At 43.8% G+C, this 15,271-nt stretch overlaps 1 protein-coding gene across 9 annotated transcripts in view; it reads left to right on the top strand.

The window, feature by feature from the left end:
- Positions 1-15,271, top strand: part of DCLK1 (doublecortin like kinase 1) — a 339,739-nt gene that overhangs the window by 245,924 nt on the left and 78,544 nt on the right. Inside the window, exon 1 of one of the 9 annotated variants that reach the window (XM_038420312.2) lies at positions 14,639-14,975. The exons of 7 other annotated variants lie outside the window; for them this stretch is intronic. In XM_038420312.2, coding sequence (XP_038276240.1) covers positions 14,957-14,975 — 19 coding nt within the window. In that variant the 5' untranslated portion in view covers positions 14,639-14,956. Of the gene's footprint in view, positions 1-14,638; positions 14,976-15,271 lie in introns of those variants that run through there. One more of the 9 variants, XM_038420304.2, reaches the window with a different exon arrangement.

Below are 15,271 nucleotides of genomic sequence, written 5' to 3'. Positions count from 1 at the left end.
TATCTGAGGACTTTAAGGCATATCAGGACCTCCTGAAGCATGTGGCTTCTACCTTGGTTATCAGGGTGGAATTCCTGCAGGAGAATATGCATAAGCTGCTAGATATTCACCAGTCATCAGCTTCAGAGAGAGAAGTCCTCCCAATAAATGAGGCTCTCTTGGAACCAACAAATGCCCTCTGGAAATACTCCAGCTTCATTGTCTCCCACAGCGAAGCATTCGGAGAAGTGGTACTTCATCCCTACGCAGGGTTTTGAGTGCTTCTACTTCCACCCCACCCCAACTCACTGGTGGTAACTTCAGCAAATGATAGCATACATGAGAAGATGTATAAGTCCTCCCCAGGAATAAATATTCTAAGAGGATGCACTTAATGGGAAGGAAGATTTATACCTCCTCTTCTTTGGAAATGTGCATACTAGCACGAACCAGCAGGCTTTGCTCTCTAAATACAACTTTTTTCAATTGGACAGCCATGTCTACGCTCATGGACAAGTTGCCCGAACTCTCCAAGGAAGAGTTTATGGCCTTCATTGCAGAAGGGTGTATGGTGGCTCAGATCTTGTTGCAGTCAGCTCTGGATATGGCAGATGCCGTGGCCAGAATTATTATGGTGGCTGTGACCATGAGTAGCACCTCATGGCTGCAGAATTTGGGCATTGCACCCAATATGCAAAAAACTATTGAGGACTTGATGGCTGGGTTTCGTTTTTAGAAAAACCAATGAAACCCCGCATTTTTTAAAGGACTCCTGAACTACTTTGCACGCATTGGAAGTGTACACTCTAGTCATGAAAGGATGTCACTATAGTGGTCAGAAGCAACAGCAGCAATACTGCTTGCAGCATTTTTTTAAGTCACTCTTCCCTTCCCAAAGGAGTAGTCCCGCAGCCTTACAGGATCTGTGGCTCTTTCTGGAGGTCCTATAGCTCTGGGTTTAACCAGCTGGCTGATCTTCACCACTCCCCTGGCATCCATCAAGTTCGAATGGGGGTGGTGAATGAGACCGGGGACTGTCAGGAACGAAAGAATGGTCTCTTTAGGCAATTGAATGCCATCCCGGATAACTGGTTTCTATTTTTGCCTCTACCACAGAGTTCCCATGTGATGCTGGGCAATTCGCTTAAGCAAAACATTTCACAGATGACCACTAATTATGGGTTCCTCATTATTTGGGGGCCCAACATAAAATCTGGAGTCTGATTTGCAGAAGGACTGAGCTCTCCCATCTTCAACGAAATCAGTGAGAGCTATGTTCTGAACACAAATAGTACCTTAAAAAGGTAAGTTCTCGTAAAAAATCCAGTCCTTGGCATCTCAAATCAGGCACCCAAATTAGTGGAGACTTTTGACCTTAATCTCTGTGTGCCTCAGTTACCATCTGTGTAAAATTGGAGTAATACCACCTAACCTCAAGGGGTCTTGTGAAGATAAATCCATTAATGTTTGTGAAGCACTCAGATGCTACAGTACCGAGTGCCACAGAATAGCCCATAAGAAAATTAATACTTTATTAAGAGCATAGTTTGACTGGTGTGCAATAAGTAAGGCACAAAGCTATGCACTGAACAAAAGGATAAAATGAAATATAGGATAGCTGCTCATTCAGTGAGCACTACCCATCCTGTGTACTGAATGAGGCAGGGGTCCGGTGCGGGGGAAAAAACTGTAGGATCATCTAACTAAAGACGGTATCATAATGCATATACACAAAGGGGCTGAAATAGGATTTCACAGGCAACCTTAAATCTGGCATTTCCTAACTTTGCAAACTTAACGTTCTTTTAATGCAGTGGGTTTGTATGTCATTTCCCAGATTTTCAAAAAAGCAAACAGAAAAAACCTGACATTTCTTCATGTGGAACCATTTTGACTCGCATGTATTTTAACAGCAGGGTTGGAATCTTTAGGATCCACAGCACAGACCTCTGCCACTTCAGCTAACAGAGTAACTGAAAGAGATTTGACAACCCACTATGCTCTGTGAGCTGGCTGCCAGCAGGAGAGGAGGCAGACTTTTAGCCATCAGATTTCACGGCAGTGGAATGTAGAGACTCAAGAACCCTGGGTTTTATTCTAGGTTCAGAGGGAAGTGTACCATAGTGATTACAGACCGTTCTGCTCCATTTCCTACAAGCCCTTCCCCTCTGTGGCCCCATTCTGATACGAGGTCAGGGGGGAAAACTTTTTGACTCGAGGGCCACATCTGGGTATGGAAATTGTATGGCAGGCCATGAATGCTCACGAAATTGGGGGTTGGGGTGCAGGAGGGGTCAGACCTCCGGCTGGGGGTGCGGATTCTGGGGTAGGGCTGGGGATGAGGGTTGAAGGTGCAGGAGGGTGCTCTGGGCTGGGACTGAGGGGTTAAGAGGGCGCAAGCGGGATCAGGGCTGGGGCAGGGAGTTGGGGCATGGGAGGGGGTCAGGCATGCAGGCTTTGGGGGATGCTTACCTCAAGAAGCTCCTAGAAGCAGCATCATGCTCCAGCTTCTACATGGAGGCGCAGCCAGGGAGCTCTTTGCGCTGTCCTGTCTGCAGGCGCAACCCCTGCAGCTCCCATTGGCTGTAGTTCCCTGCCAATGGGAGCTGCAGGAGTGGTGCTTGGGGCGGGGGCAGAGTGCGGAGCCCCCTGGCTGCCCCTATGAGTAGGAGCTGGAGAGAGGACATGCTGCTGTTTGTGGGAGCCACACAGAGCGGGGCTAGAGGGCCAGATTAAAACCTCTGGAGGGCCGGATGTGGGCCCCGGGCCATAGTTTGCCCACCCCTGTACTAGATAGATATCTTGCCAATTTTCACATCCCTGTCCTAAAGCATGGAGATAGAGCTTCTCAGTGAAACATTTATAAGAATATTAATGTGGGAAAATGTCATTTCCCCCTAACTCATTTTGATAAATGGCTGCATCGTTTTCACGGAAATTTTCCAAAACAATTCAGCCCCAGTCAGACAGTTGGCATGGAAAATTTCAGTCTAAACCATTAAAGTTATAAAGCAAATAAAAAGAGGATCTTATGATGGAAAGTTTTAAGCAATGCTATTTGCACCACCTATAATTAGGAAGTGATTTCCATAGGAGCAGTCAGATTGCAGTACTGAGCAAAATGGGTAAAGTTTTCTTTATTGTTTTAATGGGAAAGAGTTATGTTTTCAATAGGTTGTCCTGACAGAGCCATGTTTTGTTATTTGCTGTTCTTTATTTTTTTTAAAGTAGCTTCTAAATTGTAATGCCTTGCATTTGATCTTTAGCAGAATTAATTGCCTGTCTGTTTTACCTCTGCCCCTATTGTATCCGTAAATAGGATACAATAAGAAATACCAAAGACTAAAATTTGAGGACATTATTTAAAAAACAAAGCCCATCAAAGTACAATAATTATTTGCAACTACCTTATACAAAATCTCAGACAATAAAAATATGCTGGTTTTTGTTTGTTTGTTTTACAAATGTTTCAATTAGTACAGCAAATAGCAATTCTTGGAAACATATGCATGAAATATTGTAAAAAATAAATTTCAATCTTACGGTCTTCCTTGGTCACTAGACTTGTATGTACATTCATTTTGGAGAAAAAAATCATCACAAAAACAGGAGCGCACACTTTCTTTTTCAGCTGTAAGTTTGGAGAAATAAATTTTGCAGGGGTTTAGAAGAGACAGGTCACCCATAAAGTAATAAAAATGCACCATAAACCTCCTGCCTCATTGCCACCATCTTCTGTCAGAGACAAAGAACATTTTACAACTGCTTAAGACATGATTAAAAAGTCTGCTCATGGTATGTGGGTATGCTTTTAATGGAAATGGAAGCAAGTGCTCCTTCAGCTTCATGATGAGTCACATAAATTAAAACAACCAAAAATTGCACTTTGATTTTCACAGGATTAATGGAAAGTTTTCTAAGTACAAACTTCTGTATTTTTTTCTTTCAATTTTTCAGTAGCAAGTGGTGTAATAAAAATCCAGTGCAACTTCAATGGTACCTATATCCTCTGTGAAGAAGACAAGATTCATAAAGAATTTATAGAGCGTATTATATTATCTAATGGTGTGTGTTTAAAAAAAACGTTTCAGCAAAGGAATCACATACCAAGTTTTAAACCAGTGCCAGTTTAAAATTGTATACATCTGTTAACAAAATAGGGCTTACACAGATTGGATCTTAATGAGAGTTGCTGTAGAGTGAATGCTTCTGCTGTCCTGTACTGTATCAGAGGAGAGGTGGCTATGTTCTATTGCAAAAAGGTACATTTTCATTTGCTTTGAGCTTTCATTCTTAGCCATCCCACAGACCACTCTTCTTCAACCAACTTGGCCTTTTAGGTCCCCAAGGCAGGGACTTGACAAATCAGATTGTCTTTAGTGGGGTAACATATTCATATCCACATTATTATTATGTTTAGCTAACATTTTTTTTCATAAATGTGCTGAAGCACAACTCTCCCTGCAACCAGGGGTAGAAGCCTATAGAAGTAGTGAAATAATCCTGCAGTCTTAGGGATATCAAGATCAGTTTTTGTTTTGATCCTGGGTTCTTCTAATTTCTTACTTATACTGATGGTATTCAGCATTTATCCTGAAGAAACTGAAGATTATCATTTATATAATATCTATCTAATAATAAAATCAAGGCTTAAAATGGGGAAATAGAGACATTTAGACTGGGATTTTCAAAAGAGCCTAAAAAGAGGATTTTCGAAAATCCTAACCATAACCAGTTAACCAGACTGATTTTTCAAATTTCTAATGAGGCAAAACACCTGAAAAACTATTGTTCTTACTTTCTCAATTGCTGGTCACCCGTTTTAGCTAATTTTTACTTGACACACTACATGCAATTGACAGTCAAATTCATAGATACCTGATGAACTCTGGTAAAAAGGAGAGAGGAAACAAAGGCCATTCATCATTTATAGCAAAATATCAATTCAGAAAAATATCACTTTTTGACTCCACCCTGTAAGTATAGTGTACTGCGCACATCCTTATGCTTTGGGACTGACAGTGATCCATTTCTGGGATTTGTGGATTTAAAAATCCCCATGGACACTCAGGAGGCTGGAATTATATTCCCTGAAGAGGGATCCTTTTGCTGGGCTGAGACTGATCATTACCATGGACATTCCTAGTCTATTGACAAAAATACTGCAATAATAGTCTGTCTTCATTGCTCCCCACTCTGAAAAAAGTGATTTTATATTGTGATAACTGACTTGATGAAAAATCCTAGTAGAGACAAGAGACAGGTAGTTTTTACCTCTGTAACTAGTAAAATAAATAAATAAATAAACCTGATACTGATCCCTGGGGGTTGGCCTTGACTGGTTACTTTAAAATGATATAATCTCTGAGAGAGAAAGTATTTGTGAGGAAGGAGAGCAACAAATTGCAGGCGTTAGCAGAACGATGGGTTAATGGCTATGCTACATGAACTATACATGTTGTTGAGACGATTGTAAAAAAAATTTTAAACTTAGACTGGTATATATATTTAAGATGTGAATGTGTAATCTATTCTGTTCTGGAAAAAGTCTCACATAGCACCCTTCTCTTTCTCTTTCTTTTTGGCAAACCTGATCCATGAGACACAATAATCAGTCAAACAAACATGTTTTACAGTGTACAAGATGTTCAGACCACAATAGGCAAGCTTTATAAATAGAGTATGATTTTTGGTACAGTATGCTGTTAATGCGAGGTTCTCAAGAGGGCAATTAGCAACTTTAAGTCTTATTCATTGCCCTTTTTTAATTAAAAAGGTACCATTCATATCATTAGATGGTATCAGTTGTTCTCAATGGTTATATTTTTGTTTATATCTATAGCACCATAAGTGTACCATGTCTTTTTATTTAGTCTTTAGAGCATGAGTCCTTGCCCTGAAGACCTTACAGGGTTAATCAGGCATACAGGGCCGGCTCCAGGCACCAGCTTTCCAAGCAGGTGCTTGGGATGGCATTCAGAATGGGGTGGCAGTCTGTGTCCCGCGGCGGCTTTTGGGCGGCAGCTCCGCCGCTCTTCCGGGTACGGCGGCAATTCGGCAGCAGCTCCGCCACTGTTGCGGTGGCGGCAATTCAGCGCCAACAGCTTGTGGCGGCAAAATTGGTAGAGCCACCCCTGCAGGCATAACACAGTGAGAGCTGACAATAAGCAAAGGGTTTCATATCTACACATGTGCATACACAGCCAAAATAATTTAATAGTTGATTACAGTTTATTTAGCTATTGATATGTATTTCAGCATGTTAAATTTTAAACAAATAAACCTTGATTCTTCTTCAAAGAGTGTCCCCATGGGTGCTCCACTATAGGTATTTGTGTGCTCTTGCGCTTGTAATCAGACATTTGTGAGATCAGTTCCTGGTTCGATTGTATATGCGCAGTCACCATCTTGTGCTGCCTCAGGCGGTTATCTGGCACCGTGTGTCCAAACCCCGCTCAATTCCTTCTCTACTGCCTTTGGCTTGAGTCAGAGCATTTAGCTGCACCTCTGTGCCTAGTCTTATTAGCATAGTTTTCACTGGTTAGACTTAACAGAAACTAAATGTAATTAGTTCTTTTCTCCCTGTTTAATTTCTTTTCCCTTTTTTCCCCATTGGACTAGAATAGGTTTCTGTTAACCAGTAGAGTCTTGGGTTTCCCCTTATGCGGGGAGAAACACTCCTCTGAGGGGAAAGCCTGATTCCCCGTGTTTTAAACGCTGCCTCACCTGCAGACTTTCAATACCTGTGTCAGACTATCACTCGCAGTGTGTTTGCTGCCTCACCGAGAGACACAGACCTCAAAAGTGCTCACTCTGCCACAATATAAAAGCCTGAGAGACTTGCAACTTAAACTCCTCCTGATGGAGAAGTCTCTGGCCGGCATCTGAGCCCGAAGCATGGATTCCCCCCTGCATGGACCAACTGCAGCCTCTGGCAGCAGCCCTTCCTCCATGGCTCAGACTAAAGACCACTGTGGCAAAAAAGCAGGCTACAACTTCCACAGCTTGGGAATCTGCCAAGAAACCGCATTCTCCAAGCTGGCAAACCCCATCAGTACAGACCTCACAAGCCTTCTCCACAGCTGAAGTAGTGGCACCCTCTGGTGCAATGAAAGAAAAAGACCCCAAGCAGGCTACCTCTGACATGGACAGTAAGGGGAAACCGAAACCCCATGCCTCAACAACAGTGGAGCTGACTAGACACTTGGCACAGAACGGCCCGCAGCACTGCAAATCACAGCACCACCTTTTGCCGGCTTAACACAATTGGTGTGCGTAATGACACCGACAACCACGCCGCAACCGTCAGTACCAACCTCTACACCTTCAACTGCACCAATGTTATCAGCACTGCAGCAATTCCTGCATCAGAATGACCTAACAGTCACCAACACCAGAATCTCCTATTCTCACCACTGATGTCACTTGGGCACGGTCAGTACCAAGCCACCTCAATCTGCTCCCCCATTCTCAAGTGACGAGGAGGATGAGCATGAAGGGGAAATATATTCTTCATGCCATTCTTCCCCCATCCACCGCCGACCAGACCTGATCTACCACCGCACAGGGGCTATTATACTGGGCCCTAAGATTGACAGTGGTACAGGAACCCGTGCATGCCAACAATGTCTCTTCCACTACAGTGGTCTTATTGGAGCCCTTGGGCAGCATGCCCCCCCACAACATCACAAACCTCCTAGCCCCCCCCCACCAGATGAGTGCAGATCATTCAGCCTGACCTTCGGTACCAAGACCATGTGAGCCTCCAGAAGAGGTGGTCAGAGAGGAGGAGGAGACCTCTGATGAGGAGATGGCCCTCCCAATATGGGGGACTATTTCAAATGATTTCCAGACCTCTATAAGAGAGTTGTGAGCTTTTTGGACATCTCACTGTAAGAAGTCCAGGAGGCTCAACACAAACTCCTAGACATCTTAGACATTGACCTCTTCCAAACTCACTCTACCCGTGAATTATGCGATTATGGTACCAGTTAAGTCAATTTGGCAGACCCCAGCAACAACAATCCCACCCACGTGTAAGAGGTCTGACAAAAATACTATGTGCTGTCGATGGGAACAGAGTTTCTCATCTCGCACCCCGCACCGAATTCCTTGGTGATGGATGCAGTTAATGAACAGGGAAGACAACACCGCCCCCAAAACATGCCATATGACGGAGACTAGAAGAGGCTTGACCTCTTCAGCCGTAAGGCCTACGCCTTGGTGACTCTGTAACTTAGGATTGCCAATTATGAGGCATTACTTGCCAAATATGACCACATGAATTACTCAAAGCTATCAGACTTTATTGAATTTGTTCCTGAGGAGAAAAGAGAGCAGTTCAGGTCAATCATCTCTGAAAGACCGCTTATAGCCAGAACAATAATGCAGGCTGCCCTAGACTCTGCAGACACAGCAGCAAGGTCTGCAAACACCATGCTAGTAATAAGAAGAGCATCTTGGTTACATGTCTCTGGGTTCCCCACAGAGGTGCAATCGATAGTTTAAGATCTTCCATTTGAAGGGCCTAACCTCTGCAGCCAAAACAGACTTGTGCCTCCACACACTCAAGGGCGGCGTAAAAGTCCCTGAGCATTTATACACCTAGGACCAAGAAAAGACAGGGAAAATAATTATACTTCACAGAGATTCTTGTCCATGCAATACACACAACTGCACAGACAATATGAACAACAAGGGCGGAAACAGAGATCCACGAAGAGACAACAGTCTCACCTCAGCCTACTACGTCTCAACAACCACCCTCAAGGCAGCAATTTTGAGACTTCGGTTGAGGGCCTGAGACCCCCACGTCTTTCAGCACTGGAACCACCTACCATCTCTCAGCCGTTTGGAGGTCGCCTGACTCCCTTTTACCCAGTCTGGCATCCATCACAACAGACAGATGAGTACTAGAGATCATCAAGACTGGATAATCCATCCCATTTATCTCCATCTCCCCTACAACCGTCCCTCTTCAGGGACCCCTCTTGTGAAGATCTACTGTGACAAGAAGTAACCCATCTCATACACCTTGGGGCAGTAGAACTGGTACCAACAAAACACAGAGGGAAGGGCTTCTGTTCATGTTATTTCCCCACACAGGAAAAAATGAGGGTGGAGATCCGTTCTTGATTTACTGTGATTCAATAAGTTTGTGAAGACTCAACACTTCAATATGGTCACATTGATTGATTGCCATAAGTCCAGCACTAGAAAGGGGGGAACAGGTTCTCAGCCCTCGACCTCCAGGACACGTATTTTCATATAACAATACATCCATCACATTGGAGGTTCCTCAGATTTGCTCTAGGAGCGGATCACTTTCAATACAAAGTTCTACCTTTTGGCCTCTCTATTGCCCCTCAAATATTCTTGAAGGTCCTCACGGTTGTAGCAGCCTATCTCTGCAGAAAGGGAATCATGATATTCCTATATTTGGACGACCACTTATTGAAAGCAGCAACACGACAAGTAGAGCTAGAAGCCACCAAAAGGACAATAGCTGTCTTTACACGCTTAGGCCTACAAATAAATGCACAAAAAGCAATACTAACACCAGTGCAAAACCTAGAATTTATCTGTGCCTGCCTCAATTCTCCCGAGGCTATAGCCTCTCTACCATGACAATGGTTTGACGCTAACCAATCTCATCTCCACAACGCTGAACAGTTCTCAGACAACTTCGAGGACTTGCCTGCAGTTGGGCCACATGGCTGCAACGATGTTCATCATCAAACATGCGAGGCTACATGTGTGGTGTCTACAAGCATGGCTCTGGACAACCTACGCCCCATGCAAGCACAGTGTAAACAAATGATTCACAATGCTAAACAAAATAAAAGAATCACTACACTGATGGATATGACTAGACACTGTCTGTGTTGGGGTCCCTTTTGAACAAAATTCCCCAGTGGTGACCATCACAACAGACATGTCACTACTAGGTTGAGGAGCACATCTGAACAGTCATTCTCTCCAGGGCCCTTGGTCCCCGTCAGAATCCCTCCTACACATAAATCTACTAGAACTACTCGCCATTCACAATGTGTGTTCCCATTTCTTATCTATGGTCAAGAATAAGACCATACAAGTCCTCACAGATATTGTTGCACGCATGTTCTATATAAATAGTTGTGTGTGTTGGAGGGGGCATGCTCACACTCCCTGTGCACAGAAGCCATGCGGCTCTGGAACTGGTGCATCAGTCACAACATCGACATCACAGCATCGTACCTCCTGGGATCCCAAGACACCACAGCAGATGCACTAAGCAGGAACTTTTCTCAGGACCACAAGTGGAAATTAGACACGCGAATGCTATACAACATATTCAAGCACCAAGGGTTCCCAACTGTAGACCTCTTTGCAATGGCACACAATGCTAAATGCCCACAATTTTGCTTCAGAGCAGGGCTGGGTCCCTGGGCAACATCTTTCTTCTCAAATGGGACATGACACTCCTCTCCTATACGCCTTCCCTCTCACCCCTGTCCTGGTACAGGTGATTCACAAGGTCAGATTGGATAAGTCCAAAGTCATCCTGATAGCCCCCATGTGGTCTCGACAAACGTGGTTTACTTACCTTCTCAGAATGGCAGTGTGCCGGCCACATACACTTCCTCCTCTTCCTCATCTCCCCTCTCAGAACATAGGCCAAATTCTTCACCCAGACTTAGAAAGACTCTATCTCAAGGTGTGGTTACTCCATGGCTCTGAGGACCTGAAATGACCTGCTCAGAGGAAGTACAGAATATTTTATTAAATAGCTGCAGAACAGTCACCCATCACACATATCTACACAAATGGAGACAATTTGATAACTGGTGCCAAAGAAACAGTGATCTCTTCCTCCTTACCTCTGATACTTGAATACATGCTGGGGCTTAAGAAATCTGGCCTCTTCATGAGCTCAATCTCGTGCACCTCTGAGCTGTCACAGCATTCCAACACAAGGTGGAAGACTTATCCATTTTCAGGTACCCAATCACCAGTGCTTTCTCAAAGGTCTCACCAACATTTACCCTGAAGTACGAACCCCTACTCCATCATGAGATCTTAACTTAGTCCTCAGAGGTATCACCAGACCTCCATTTGAACCATTAACAACATGCTCCCTCCTCCACCTTTCAATGAAGGTGGGATTTCTCATCGCCATCACATCTGCCAGATAGGTGGGAGAACAAGGGGCCCTCATGACACACCCACTATACACAATATTCTTCAAAGATAAAGTTACCCTAAGACCACATCCTAAATTCTTACGTAAGGTTACCTCCTCATTCCATCTCATCCAACCCATTCACCTCCCAACATTGTACTCTAATCCATGGGAATAGACGGGAGTCAACACTCCACATGCTGGACACCCACATAGCCTTTTACATAGACAGAACAAAGACATTCCTCAAGTCTCCAAAATTAGGGATGCCAATCACTGAATGATCGAATGGAAACGCCATATCCAACCAGACACTGTCCAGATGGATTTCTGAATGTATCATATTGTGCTACCTCCACTATGATTTTCAACCCCCAACAGGGATTCACACCAATTCCACCAGAGTTTTATTGGCTTTGCTAGCATTTCTTAACAATGTCCCAATTACAGACATCTGTAAAGCAGCAACTTGGGCCTCAGCCCATACATTTACACAACCCTATGCGTTAGAACTTCATGCAACATTATTTGATGTAATAATCAGAGCTACTGTATTTATCATCTTCCACAACCTCAACTCCAAAACCCTTTCCTTCTGCTGAAGGGCATGGATCGGAAGTCACCTAAAGTGGAGCATCCACAGGGACACTCCTCGAAGAAGAAAAGGTTACTTACCCTATGCAGTAACTGAGATGTTTCAAGATGATTGTCCTTCTGGGTGCTCCACTACCCACCCTCATCCCTCTACTTCAGAGTTTCACTCTGAATGCTCTGCAGTAGAGAAGGAACTGAGAGGAGGTTGGTAGCACAGTGTTAGATAACTGCCTAAGGCGGCGTGAGACAGGAATTGCACACGTGCAATCCAACCAGGCACTGCTATCACAAATCTTTGAATACAAGCACAAGGTCACATGAACACCTAAAGTGGAGCACCCACAGGGACAACCATCAACCATCTCAAAGAATCTCATTACTGCACAGAGTGAGTAACCTTCCCTTCATGATAAGACAAAAGGGCATTTTGCACTAACTTGAGAATTCTGACTGCTGCCATTTTTGGATCAAAAAGTGATGAGAGATGTTTTGCCCCGCTAAATATAATTATTATTCACAGCATTGATTTACCAGTCTGGTATGTTCTTATCTGCATTGGTCTGGACTATAAGGTGGATAGAAAGCTGGCTAGATCATCGGGCTCAACAGGTAGTGATCAATGACTCAATGTCTAGTTGGCAGCCGGTATCAAGTGGAGTGCCCCAGGGGTTGGTCCTGGGGCCAGTTTTGTTCAACATCTTCATTAATGATCCGGATGATAGGATGGATTGCACCCTCAGCAAGTTCATGGATGACACTGGAGGGAGGGATAGAGTTCAGAGTGACCTAGATAAATTAGAGGATTGGGCCAAAAGAAATCTGATGAGGTTCAACAAGGACAAGTGCAGAGTCCTGTACTTAGGATGGAAGAATCCCATGCACTGCTACAGGCTGGGGACTGACTGGCTAAGCGGCAGTTCTGCAGAAAAGGACCTGGGGATTGCACTGGATGAGAAGTTGGATATGAGTCAACAGTGTGCCCTTGTTGCCAAGAAGGCTAATGGCGTATTGGGCTTCATTAGTAGGAGTATTGCCAGCAGATCGAGGGAAGTGATTATTCCCCTCTATTTGGCACTGGTGAGGCCACATCTGGAGTATTGCGTCTAGTTTTGGGCCCCTACTACAGAAAGGATGTGGACAAATTGGAGAGTCTAGGGGAGGGCAACGAAAATGATTAGGGGGCTGGGGCACATGACTTATGAGGAGAGGCTGGCTGAGGGAACTGGGCTTATTCAGTCTGCAGAAGAGAAGAGTGAGGGTGGATTTGATAGCAGCCTTCATCTACTTGAAGGGGGGTTCCAAAGAGGATGGAGCTTGGCTGTTCTCAGTTGTGGCAGATGACTGAACAAGGAACAGTGGTCTAAAGTTTCAGTGGGGGAGGTCTAGGCTGGATATTAGGAAACACTATTTCACTAGGAGGGTGGTGAAGCACTGGAATGGGTTACCTAGGGAGGTGGTGGAATCTCCTTCCTTGGAGGTTTTTAAGGCCCGGCTTGACAAAGCCCTGGCTGGGATGATTTAGTTGAGGTTGGTCCTGCTTTGAGCAGGGGTTGACTAGATAACCTCCTGAGGTCTCTCCCAAACCTAGTCTTTTATGATTCTCTGATTCTAATCTTTGAGACAGATTAGCTGAATTGTTCCTTCTAAGCACAAAGTGTATTGCAAGTCACAGGGACAGTAGTGGTCTCTGAGGTACCTGGCATCTAAATCATTTAGGGTTTCTTAGGCCACGTCTACACTACCCACCGGATCGGCGGGTAGTGATCAATCTATCGGGGATCGATGTATCGCTTCTAGTGCAGACACGATAAATTGATCCCTGATTGCTCTGCTGTCGACTCCAGAACTCCACCAGGGCAAGAGGCGGAAGCGGAGTCGACGGGGGAGCATCGGCCGTCGATCCCGCACTGTGAGGACGTGAAGTAAGTGATTCTAATTCGATCTAAGATACGTCAACTTCAGCTACGCTATTCTCGTAGCTGAAGTTGGGTATCTTAGATCGATCCCCACCCCACAATGTAGACCAGCCCTTAAATAGTAGCCAGCACCTTGAATTTCACCCTGACAACAACCAGGTGTAAGTCGATCTGATCAGTTTAAAAGGCTTTTTGCACTATTATAGCTAATGCTTCTAAATGGCCTTCAAGTTTATACCCTCAGAGACAAAATTGCAGTAGTTTAGCATTGATTAAAAAAAACATATTTGAAGATTAGACTCGAGCAGCTTATTTTTAATCTCTCTATCCCTTTTCTCTCCCTGCCCAAACAAAGTATCTTCATGCAGCTCCTACATATTAATTGAACTAGTTTTTGATGCAGAAATCATGTTATTGGTCACACCCACATTGTTTGTTCCTCAAGATACTGTATGAACTTCCCTAAATATGTGCATGTGCCACAAGCTCCCCCAACACTGTGTTGATACGTACAAGCCATTACCCTTGCTATGAACCTTAAGGCTAGCTGAGTGAAATGTGTGTCCTTAAAGGCAGCCTATTTGCATGCAAATTAACTTTCTTGTCATTCCTGTGGATACCACAAAGCTATTGTACACTTTTCTCTTAACAAATGCATTGCAAAATGCAGGTATTGAGATGTGTAATATGCAGCACTATGGTGATCTTTAGTTACTATGCTGTATAACATGTTTTACAATGCTCTTTAGAGCAGCGTCAGAAGATAAATGTATGTGGGCCTACTATTTACCACTGAGATATTTTCTACATTAAGAAAAATCTATTAAAATACTGACTGTGTTCTCTGAAGGATTTAGCAGTTGCTAGACTGCCAGTCAGCCAAGGGTATACAGGAGTTGTTATCATTTTGATTTTCAGATGAGTCATTTGGTATATTGCCCCCAAAGGCTCTTCATTATGTTTCAATGCACAGCATATAAAATTGCTTAGGCTTTCTGGGCTTCATGGAATCAGAGTGGGGGTTGCAGTTGCTCAGCATTCTGGAGCAGTGGCTTTATGTTTAATTGACACCTTTGATGTAGCCCTAAGACAGCACCTGCACCTCCCACTGCTGCTCTGAAGACGTCAGCCTTACGCAGAAAAGGCTTCTGCTTATGAGTCCTGAATCTCATTCAGCTCACTCTGTGAGCAGCCCTAGCTATCCTTAACTAATCCCACCACTTCCCATTTTTGCTCCAGCTTGATTTAGTACAGGAAAAGAATTGTTGTGCTTGCTATCATCAGGTTAAACACTAAGACTGTGTCCATGTTAGAACTCATAGAAGGTAAGTTAAATGCCTTATTGATACCTTGTATGTAAATATTCATATAAGACTGAGAATTCAGGTGTCTAGTTGCTTATTTGTCTGAAACTGACAAATATGGATTGTTAATATGGCAGTTGTTTATTTAAAGGGTGTGTGTGTGTGTGTGTGTATATGTACATATAAAGCATTTCTTTCTATGCTTTATAAAGTTTTTAAGAACATTATTGGCATCCTCTGTGTGATTACTTTGTAGTACAATATGATACTCTTCAGGTATTCGGTATTTGTTAATTTTACAGAGCATATCATATAAG

The sequence above is a fragment of the Dermochelys coriacea genome, chromosome 1 (assembly GCF_009764565.3).
Source record: "Dermochelys coriacea isolate rDerCor1 chromosome 1, rDerCor1.pri.v4, whole genome shotgun sequence".
NCBI classification, from domain to species: domain Eukaryota; kingdom Metazoa; phylum Chordata; order Testudines; family Dermochelyidae; genus Dermochelys; species Dermochelys coriacea.
This window is presented reverse-complemented; position numbering and strand designations above follow the sequence as displayed.